The following is a 12209-nucleotide window of genomic DNA, read 5'->3' as shown; positions in this document are numbered from 1 at the left end:
TCCTTATGGTGGGTTATTCACCTTATGGATAACCTTATACTCACCTCCCTTTCTGATCCTTAACCACACACTTAAAACTTGTTGCTCTACAAATGGGGACCACAACCCATAAAAGTAACCCTGAAGTAGTTACTACTTAAGTTGCAATAATTCTGATTCAGTCCCTTCATCAAATCAGAAATTGCCCAAAGGTATCTACACTTATATTATTTCATGACACATATGCCCTTAGCCACCAAATTAATTACTGAAGATCATTTTATATTTTGACTAATTACATAATGGTCATAACACATTTATAGAATTATATTTGTGACCCATAAATTGTCAGAAATTCCAACAAGTAAAGTCACCTTCCACTCTCCTATCCTCGTAGCATTCCTTATTGAAGAACTCTAATGAATGTCCAAACGACTTTAAAGTTGAAGTCATTCCCAACGACCCCACACTAGATCCTCCAAACAAAACGTTACAAATCTTGATAGACTGATGCCATCTTATACAAATAATCATAATCTTACCCCATTTATAAGATTTGTTTTATAAAAATTTCTTACTTCACTAAATTATATTGACACATTCTGAGTTTTAGTGAAATTATATAAACTACCCTTCACTTTTTGTACCTACACAAACCTCCTAATTTTTATATTTTCATTACATTTACGACAATGTATGAGAAATAAGTGTAATCTTTAAAACAAAAAATGTGATAAATGCAATTTAGTTAAACAAAACATAGTATATTGTGTAGACAAATCCAAATAATACATAAATCAATATATCTTTATTATAATTTGTATAATTTTATAATTTTAATAAAACTCAGAAAGTAAGAGTATAATTTACTCTTCCTAAATATGAATTATTTTATACTATATGGACAATATTAAATAGCTTATATCAAACATATCCCTATTCTCCCTGCCATGTATTAAATTAGCCTCTTCGTTTTTCAATAATATTTTAGGGGAAAAAATGCATATACCAACGATTTATGAGTTTTATATATTTTTACTTCACTATCCACCATTCTTATTTTAATATTGTTGAGTCCTAAAAAAATAATTCAAATAAATGTCAAATAACAGTGTTTAAAGTAACATTACATACACATACTCTACTTTCTTTCTTTTTTACTGTTTCCTTTATAATGACTACATCAATATAGAGTATTCTTAAAATGTTGACATATTTTAATTTGAAATGACTTATAAGTGGGATGAACGAAGTAAGGATTACCGTAAGGACAATGTTTAAGAAAGTAAAACAAAATTTGCATTAAAAAATAATATGTTTCAGAAATCTAGAAAGAGAGAAAGATATATGTATTGATAGTATAAGAGTTTGTTATATTGTCATTATATTATCTACCACTTATTTTCAATCATTATTAACTCTTAAAAAAATTTAATATAAATGAATGACGGATAATATACTGACTGTATATATTTATACTATCAGTATACATATATTACACTCATCTAACAATGTTAAAATTTATTTGTTCCATATTTTTTATTTAATGTAATGCATCATATAAAATTATTATAAATGTAAAAACTAAGGTAAAATAATTTGATTTAAATACGTTATAAACTATATTTAAAATAAATATATAATATTAAAAAACTAAATTTATTTTGTTTGGATAGTTAACGAAGGTACTATCACTTTTAGATACAAAATTAATCACTTTAAATGTGTGTGACTGTTTTTCTTAACAAATGTCATTTTCAGAAATCAAACCTTAAACTTTTTGATCTATCTGATGATTTAATGAAACTTTATACTACTATACATACATCTTGGGTTAAAAAATCAAATAGAAATATGTATACAGTTTCTAATCGTTGGGTAGGAATGTTTGGTTAACCTTAACTTTGATATTTTATGTGAATTTTCGCATTAACATAATTTATGGGAGTACTGTTGTCTCACACTTTGTGTTATGAACTTGTGATTTGTCAGAAAAATATTTAATAATTAAATTTTAACTTAAATATATTTTTTTTTGACTAATCACAAACTCATTATATATAAAATGCACAAAGAGTGAGATAATAAATATATACTCATAATTGACAACTTGGGAAAGAACCAAGTATATGTGTTTAACCGTCAAGGAAGTCAGGGTCGGTGAGGATAGAGATACCAATTTCCGAGTGGAAGAGTAATGGCAATAGACCAGAAAGGAATGGGGAAGAAGTTTGGCTTCTTGAAATTATAGCTATGACAATAACAATTTGATATATAAAAACTGCATTAACCATATAAAAGTTTTTTATATCATTATTATATCATCTACCTATGAAGCACGGATTCGCCAAATACCCTCGTGTGTCGGTGTCCGACACGTATTCGACACAGATACGCTCAGATTCGCGAAGGATATGTGTCCATAGAGTATCCAAAAATAAAAAAATAAAAATAAATATCAAGACACGTATCGGATTCGTTTTCAATAAAATATAGGATATATAGATTCATTTTTATGATAAGATAGATTTGTGTTCAAGAAACACTCACTTATTCAAAGGTCACATCATACCAACTTACCATCACACCACATTGACCCTCGAATAGCTGGTACTTTCCGATCCATAACGTCGCCGGTCGGTGCTTAGTGTTACTTCCTCTACCGCTATAGATATGTCGTGAAGAGCAAACAAAAAAAGGCTTACATTTCTTACTTCTTAGTTACTTTTCGCTTAGTATGTTTATAAAGAGAAGATGATGTGTGAGTATTAATAGAGAAGATAAATAAAGAGCTTACATTTATTTCTTAACAGAGAAGAGAAGAAAGAGGGTACGAGAGAAGAAAGAGGGTACGAGAGAAGAAGAGGATTTACACTTATAATTTTATCGTATTTTATGTATTTTTTATTAATTTATATGCGTATCCCTGAACGTATCGTATCCTACATTTTAGAAAAAATGTGTGTCGATGTATCGGATACGTATCGTATCCGATACACGTATCCGTATCCGTGCTTCATAGTCATCTACCATTCATATTTAATTATTATTGACTTTTAAGTTTTAAATATAAGTAATACAAAATGAATAGTGAATAATAAATTAACTATGTATAAATCTTTATACTAATAATAAATAGATATCATACTTATATATATAATATAACACCAATAATTAGTTAGTCACAATTTTTTTGTTATTTATGGGGTGGAACATACCTTTGCTTACAACAAAAATATAAACTTTCAAAATATTAATATGAGATCTCAATAGTTTTATGCCTTATTTGTTTTGGGAGGAGAAAATAAGAAGAGATAAGTATGTGAGAAAGAGGGTGAAAAAAGGAAAGATGTGATAATTACACTAAAATTTGATATTGTTTGGTATAATATAAAAAGAAGTGAAACATAAGAGAAATAGTTGTATTTTCTTTCTCATTTGTTTAGTTGAATGGAAAAAGAGAAAAGAAATATAATATTGTGGATAAAATGACAAAGTGTCCCTATACCAAAAAGAAAATAAAAATATAATTAATTATCTAGTAAAAAATTTAAATTTATTATTAAATTATATTATTTGTATTAATAAATTTAAGTGTTGATTTTTAGTTAATTATTTTTATATATTTTTTAATAATTCTAACTTTATATCATATATATATATATAAATAAATAAGTGTTCTGAATCAAGTGTATATAACTTGTGGTAACTCAACATTATATATGTATACCTTAATTTAAGTTTATTAATTTTAATCTTTTCCAGTTTCTACAAATTGAATATTATATATTGAATATAATTTTTTAAGATCATATTATATAAGTACTTTTGACTCATTGTAGAAATCCATAAGTGTTAATAATAAATGAATGTAATGGCAAATTAGTCAAGTGTGTCATTTTCTGACCATTTTCTTCTCAAAGTTGAGAAGAAAAGATTTTCAGTATGACCCCGTGACTTTTTCTCTATCTTCTCTATTTCTCTCCTCAATCGAAGGAGGTATGGTAGAAATCTCTATATAATATCTCTCTTCTTTCTTTCATCTCAAACTTACCTCTATCAAATGGAGTATTAGGGTATGTTTGGTTTGGCTGAAAAGTGAAGAAATGAAAAGAAGGGGAAGGAAAATAATTTCCCTTGTTTGGTTCGCGTTCAATAGAGGTGAAGAAAGAAAAAATGGAGCGATTCATGCCTTTATGTTTTTTTCTCTTCAATATTGGAAGGAAAACTCAACTAAAAAGATTAACCATGAATTTTCTCATCACAAACTCTTTATGCATTTAAAAAAGTTCATATTTCGTGTTAATAAGACTTATAAATATTGTTAATTTCCTAAAATTATTAATAAAAAAAACATATTGTTAATGTCATTATTAATAACAATTATATTCTTTTTTCATTTTCTTTCCGTATTTTACTATACCAAACAACTAAAAAATTATCCTATTTTCTATTTATTTTATCCTCTAGGGTTAGTTTGGGAGTTGAATTTTGGAGGGGAAGGGAGGGAAAGAGAAGGCTTGGGAGCCATGAAACAAGTGTATTTCATGGTTACGAAGCCTTCCCTTTCACTCCCTTCTCCTCCAAAATCCAACTCCCAAACTAACCCTTAACGTAATTACTTTTTAGCTTTCACATTGGAGTAATGAAACACATGCCTTTTTCTACAAAAATTTCATAAACCAATAATATAACCCTATACTCTCTTACTCGTTTTCTCCCACTTTGTTTACCAAACAATCCAAATAGTATCTATCTAAAGTGGCCATATACATCTTTTGTCTCAAGATGTGTATCACTTCATATCTATTTAATTCTCATTGGTCAGAAAATATAATTTAATATATACTTCATTTATTTTTCTTACCAATAAAAAACAAATGGTACATAGACTAATACAAATTTAAGTAGATTGAACTCTCTAAAGTGAAGTACTTATATCAGCATAAGATGTAGTTACTGAGTGTTAAGATTACAACAGTATAAAATGGCCATTATCTCACACAATCAAACAACTAAGGGGACTTCTAGGCTTAGTTAGTTACTGCATAAGGTACTGTATGGCTAGACCATTAACTGAAATGCTTAAAATGGAAAATATTAAGTGCTCCCCTAAATCCAACCTTTCATTTCAAAAGTTGAAAGATTTCTTGACAATAGCTCCAATATTAGTACTACGTTATCAAAACATATCATTGAAGCTTGAAATACATGTTAGATCGAAGGTTAGTTATTGTGTTTGAACAAAAGTTGATGGTTAAGCTAATGGAACTTGAAACATGACAATGAGAATGTAGTTGAAAATCTAATTCCTCAACTGCAGGCACATCCTAATACATAAAAACACTATGCTTGGAGTGGTGTTGAATTAAGAAGGAAAATGTAGACTAGTGGTTGGAAAAGATGCATCACTAAGACAAAAGTTAAATCTTTGGTTTCATGTTGTTGCACAAACATGCTATTTATTACTCAGAGGGTCAAAGCTATGATTAATTGGGAAGGCTTCAACAAAGATGTGAAGACATTCATTCAACAATGTCCAATATGCCTAAAGTGTAAATATGCCTAAAGGCTTGATCATGTTTGACAACATATTACTATGGACTTCTTACAAGGTCTTCCTAATTTTCATGGTAAATAAGTTATATTTGTGTTGGTAGACTTATTAAGAAAACATGAACACTTCATGCACTTGGATAATGTGTTCAAAGTACATGAATTTCCATATTCAATAACCATAGATAGAGATCATGCGTTTATGAGTGATTTTTACATGGATCTTATGGCATTTAAAGGATTACAATTATAATCATCTACAACATATCACCCGCAAACATCATATGAGCAGTCTAATATAGTTAATAGATGCTTAGAAACCTATTTAAGATGTATGTCTGGAAATACTTCACAGCAATGATCCAAATGGTTACCATTGGATGAGTGCTGGTATAACACGGGAGCACATCTTCAGTTTATGTTTTACTTTTCTGGCCAATAAAAAATAAGGTATACATAGAATGATACAAACTTTAGGATAGAAGATGTGGCTCCGTATAACACTGCATTCCATAATTCAGTCTAAGCCACTCTATATGAAATTACCAATGGTAAGCCACCCCATGCATATCTTCCTCATCCACCATGTGAATCTAAGGTTCATTTGGTTGATACAAGTTTAGTTAGAAGGAAGGAGATTCTTAAAGTCCTTAAGTTTCATCTCAAAAGAGTGCAAGACATGATGAAACAACCAATCAAAGAAGGTGATCTAATCTATGTCAAATTGCAAACCTACAACAAAATATGAGTTGCAGCTCAAGTTAATGAGAAGTTAGTTCGAAAGTATTTTGGTCCTTTTCCAATTGCCAACAAAGTCGGCGCCATTGCATCATGAGAGTTCTATTATGACCTATGTAGAAAGTTTCCGCACTTCGGTTTTTGAGGTCAAGAATTTTCCTAAGGGAAAAGCATTATAGAGAAGAGCAGCTAACTAGTTAGTTAGTAGTTATCTGTTATGACATTTAGGGATAGTTGCAACTATCATTCTATAAATAGATTATGGCTCAAGTTAAATAGGCAACTTATTTATTGTGAAAAGTGTAATCTCAAAATCCCATTTTCTGCATTTCTTGTACAGTAACACACTCAAATTCCTTTCTTTCCCTATGAGATCATGTGCTTGTTCCCTTGATTCTTCAATTTCTTAAGTGATCTCATAGAAATTTCTCTCATTTTCTATAATACCCTTATCACTGTTTGTGCATTCCAAAATGACATTGAATATGCACAAATAGTATTGTTTGAGTCAATAAAAGCAAAAATAGATTTGGACAATGTAACATATAGTACATTGACCAATTTGTACATAAAAAATGTTTGCCTTGAAAAGGCAGGTTCTACTATAAAAGAGATGGAGAAGAGAACTTCATGGAATCCTCTCTCCTTAGCTTGCATACAAACATGGGGAATAAGGATAAAGTTGATCAAATATGGAAGAAAATCAAAGCTTGGTTTGGGTCAGTGATCAAGGGCTTAAGGGTTTGAATATGGCATATGGGAGGAAATATGTGAAACTTAGGAAAAAATGATAATTTTTTAAAGGGTATGTCTAGACTTTTTTTCAGATAAAAATAGAATCCTAGAGAAAATGAAATTTGATTATGATTGAAGGTGAGACTTAAGATAGCTTATGGGTACAATAACAGCACCATAGCAGTGATAATGTTTCCCCTTAGATTATGTTACATTGCAAGTTACCTCAGCACTTAAGCAACAAGGATGTCATATACTACTCACCACTTCTCATTTTCATTCTACTCCTCTTCCCTTCTCCTCATTGAACTGAACATATTTACGAGTAGATTTTTATTCGGAGAGAAAGCAGAAGACTTGAGAATCATAAAATACATAGTAGGTTGGAATTCTTAAATGCTTCAACTTCAATTAATCTCACAATTGATTTAAAAAAATCTATGAAGTACAAATATCAAAATGCAGCTTTTGGTGATAAAGCTTAAAGTGTGGACAATTGGAAATTCACTTCCTATGAACATCATATCTATGCTCAGGAGGATTTATGCAAAGTCAGATTTTGTTCATGAAGATACAAAAGTAGAAGTACCCTACAAGATCATAAATTTAAGTTTGTTCAACCACCACTTATTGGAGGTATTATGGCCAACTCATCTCTGTCTTTAACAATTGTTGACTCAGTTGTATACTCTTCATTTAGAGCCAAAACTATGCACCCTCTTATTTCTTCCAAACCTGGAAACTTGACAAGAACCTTTTCCAAACAATCATGAATAGTACTTCCAGATTGCACTTCAAATGTCATGTCACTCAAGCCAGTAAGATCTCGCGCTCTAGCGAAAAACAATACTTTAACCTTCATCAAAGAACTCTCCTTCTTGCTCTGCATGTCATCTCCTTCCGTCATCTCTCCTTTCTTCATATAACAAGAAACTAGTTAATGTGAGACATGTTTCATGCAAAATGCTGAACATTCAATGTGATAACACAAATCAATGCACATATTTTATTCACAGCTATATTGAAATAGTAAAAACAATTCCTCTATCTAACTCATCTCCTACCACTAAACAGAAGATCATTCAATATTAGAGAACACAATTATTGAGTTCCAACATACCAACCCAAATACTTTATCATTGTCGTCAAATCGAAAATGTAAGTTTCAGGATATACTCATAAAATGGTCACACTCACATCCAAGCTGGTTGCATTAAATCATTTAGCCAACTAATTCAACATCAGATATAGTGTGCCTGTCTAAGTGCAAGACGAGAAAACATCATTGTTGTCATTTCTATCGCTGCAACCACCATAGCCGGTGGAGCATCAGAGTATTGAGACCTCATGTTGAAATTGAAAACCATCCATCTTCATTTGGCTTTAAAACATGCTTTATCAATTTGCTATTGTCATGCTACTTCATACTGTATAGAATAACTGCTAAGTGAGATTGGTATTCTTATCTCTTAATGATGGATTATTTTGTGATTTCTTTTCTCATAGAAGTTATTTTGCGATTTTGATTCTATGTGTTGGATGATGTATTTGATATTCTTAATAGTGAAATAGTCTGTGATTTTGATTCTTCATGGATTATGGCACTAGCTAGTCAAATATATATATTTTTTAAATTAAATTTGTTCATGCTTTCATTACATTTCGTGGTCGACTGATCGTTATATCAACACAAAAGCTCTACGGACCTTAAACCAAAGCTATTTTTGAAATTAAATGTTTTCTGTAGTAAACTATTATCTTTAAGATCATACTTAGCGTATTATTCCAAGTTTCAAGAAACTCTTCTTCCTATTCATAGATGCAGATGTTAAAATACTCACTTCAGCCTTGAAATTTGTCAAATACAATATTGAACTTCTATAATGCATTTTGATACAGGTCTCCGATACAAATATGGTGGCATTTCTTTGACCATGTCAAACTCAAAGCTTTTATCATTGTGCATCTTTGTCAAAAAGAATAGGTTGTAGCATATTTCTTGATATAGCTTCAATAAATTGTTGAAACCACTGAATATTATCATAGTATAGCATTGTTATACAGTGAAACCTTGTTTAGTTGTTTAATCCTTCTTGTTAAAGCTATGTAAAAGAATGCCACAAACTATTCTCACTGACCAAGATGCAACAAAAGCTTTGAGTTTGAAATTGACATAGACATGCCACCACTTTCATATTTGGTACTTATGTCATAATGCATTACAGAAGCTTGAAAAGTGTCGACGACTTTAGTAAGGATTTTAATAGTTGAATTTATGACTACGAAGAAGAATTTCTTGAAACATGGGATAATATGCTTCACAAATATGATAGCTTACAAGAGAAAATATTTACTTCGAAGAAAAAATGAATAAGCTTTAGTTTATGGTTAAAAGAAAAAATGAATTTTTGTGCTAGTATGGCAACCACGCAACACAATGAGAGCACAAACAAAGTAATTAAAATTGTGTGAGACTACAATCCTTGTGCCTATGTGTGCTTGATGCTATACATAAGCTGGTCCTAAGCTCAGATAAAAGGTGACAATTGTGTTAGGTAGTTGACAACCAACATAACTTTTGTCGAATTTCTATGAGGTTAACATTGCTATGTAGGTGAACATAAAAGAATAGCTCTTCATTACTATTTACTATCATATACAGGTATATCATCCAACATATAGAATCAAAATCACAAAAGAACTCACTATTAACAATATCATTAGGAATTATTTGTCCTATAGGAATCAAGACAATAACTATGTAACTATGTAACTATACATGAGTCACAAATTTGGATGACTTTGATGCAGTTAGACTAATCTCAAACACAATTCGACATGTAACTATGTAAATTTAAATAAAATAGAGAAGTCAAAGAGTTATTACCTACGTGGAGAGTTGTTGTTATGTTGAAGGATGGAACTTGTGGGTCTTCTCTTCAATTCTTTAGGCTTCAAAAATTGAATCCACAGCAATGAAATTAATCAATACCAGATGTGACCAGACACCGATAAAGTCTTAGGTTGCTTCTCCACCAACCACTGTGGTTGTTATGAGTTGGGGAAAGGGATTGTTCTCAAATGTTTTTATAATTTTTTATTAAATTGCAAAATTGGAAATTAATTTCATTTAAAAGTAATTTTAAATTGTTTAGGTACATATATTTATATTATATATAGGCAAGATATACGCTAACTATCACCATCACCATAGAATAAGTTTTCAATTTCCTATTTTACTCTTATCTTTTTTTTAACTTTTACAAAAAACAATAGAGTTGTAGATAACTACTACAAACATATTAATCATATTATTCACCTTAAATTGAAGATTATAATAAAGATTTATACTATATATAAAGACAAAATTAGTGTTATTAATATTGTATTGGTTATCAAACTAATCAGGGCACTGATATAGTGATATAATAGTTCAACCGATGATTCACTAGTAAAACTGTATATCGTTGAAATTAGATATTATGTATAATATATTAATATTAATGTTGAAAAATCAATAAGAAATCAATATTTCTTTTATTTTATTAAAAATTTAATTTTAAATAAAAACTGGTTTACGATTTAATTTTAATCGGTATGATTGCATGCCTGATATAATTAGTATACCATACCAATATTGAGATCGGTTCACTAGTTTTCAGGTTGAACCGGCCAGCACGAACCGATTTTTACAACACTGGACAAAACATAATGTAACTATCACCATGAACTAATTTTCAATTTCATAGTTTGTCCTTATCATTTTTTACTTTTTACAAAAAAAAAACAATATAGTTCTAAATAATCATCACAAACACATTAATCAAATCTCTCACCTTAAATTGGAGATTATAATAAAAACAAAAAATATAATATAAAGTACACCGAATACAAAAAATACATTGCAATTCTCCAAAATAAAATAGATAAAAATTAAATACTTACTACCCTACAATGTGGACCGACAGATACGAAATGTTTGGACACACTGGTCTGTATCTATATTTCTATATTATATATTATATATAAATGTAAAACATGGTACAACTATCACCATGAACTAATTTCCTATTTTGCCCTTATCATTTTTTTAATTTTTATAAAAAAACTTTATAATCCTATACAACTACTCTTAACACAATAACTCTTTATCTTACCTTAAATTGAACATTATTATAATAAATACAACAAAATTATAACATAAAGTATATCAAATACAAAAAACATTCTAATTCTCTAAAATGAAATATATAAAAATTGAATATTTAATAAAAAATAATAAAAATAAGAATATGAGTCAACAAGTATGAAGCGTTTGTCAACACGCTAATATATAATAGTGAAACACATGTTATACAAAGACCTACAAAAACACTATTCAATATAAATATGTTATATGCTTAGGTATGCGCTAAAAAATTAAAATTAAGTTGGTTATGTTTTTTCCTCTTTTGCCAAAAACATTTTTTCACGAAAGCTTTCAAAACTGTTAATCATACACGACCCTTGTATTTTAACAACTCTCATAACCTTTCAGAATAAAACCGACATGCGATATGGATCAATACCCACTTTTAGATTTTGGTTAGAATTTCAATTAGTTTCTCTTATTGGTTTGTACGAGCTTGGACCCTAAAATGATTTCTATAAACTGACACCTGATAATATGGTGTAAATATCCATGATTTAGAGAATTATGATTAAATATTATATCTTATGTTCTTCAATAAAAATACTTTTGCAAGACTTTGTTAGATTAATTTAATAATCAATGTGGTCCATGTACATGAAAGTCACTAATCTGAATGAAAGTGCCTAATGTGATGATGGTTGGCAATTAAATAATCAGATTAGTGGGGGTTTTGTCAACTCCCTCCCTCTCACTTCATGGGTAGTTTCCTATATGTTAACTTCCCCAACTGATGCATTAAAAGGGATAGTGTGTGGCAATTCCAGAATGAACATAAGGAATATATCTCTATTCTGATAGATAGAAACAAAAAGCAAGAATAAGTGAAAGGTCTTGGTTTTGCATAAAGGAAAATCCAGTGCATTGTTATAGAGTGGAAGGAAGTAAACTGAGTTTCTAATCATCAAGAAACTCATAAAGGGAAGGAGGAGAGGTGAAAACAAAAGGCAATTAGAGAAAGCATCAGGGAAGAACATTAGAAAGAAATAGCAATGGAACCAGGTATTCTCTA

The 12209-nt window shown here is 29.7% G+C and overlaps 1 protein-coding gene and 1 long non-coding RNA gene across 2 annotated transcripts; both read right to left on the bottom strand.

Annotated features, from left to right (window-relative positions):
• On the bottom strand, nt 7437–7930 carry LOC109346010 (molybdopterin synthase sulfur carrier subunit). The gene has a single exon (XM_019585350.1). The coding sequence runs from the start codon at nt 7928–7930 to the stop codon at nt 7625–7627; it is 306 nt and encodes a 101-aa protein (XP_019440895.1). The 3' UTR covers nt 7437–7624.
• On the bottom strand, nt 8733–10102 carry LOC109346012. The gene is made up of 2 exons (XR_002107465.1): nt 9896–10102; nt 8733–9614 (listed from the first exon to the last, which is right to left on the bottom strand). It is a non-coding gene; the product is annotated as an uncharacterized LOC109346012 (long non-coding RNA).

Source organism: Lupinus angustifolius, chromosome LG04 (assembly GCF_001865875.1).
Source record: "Lupinus angustifolius cultivar Tanjil chromosome LG04, LupAngTanjil_v1.0, whole genome shotgun sequence".
In the NCBI taxonomy this organism is placed as follows: domain Eukaryota; kingdom Viridiplantae; phylum Streptophyta; class Magnoliopsida; order Fabales; family Fabaceae; genus Lupinus; species Lupinus angustifolius.
This window is presented reverse-complemented; position numbering and strand designations above follow the sequence as displayed.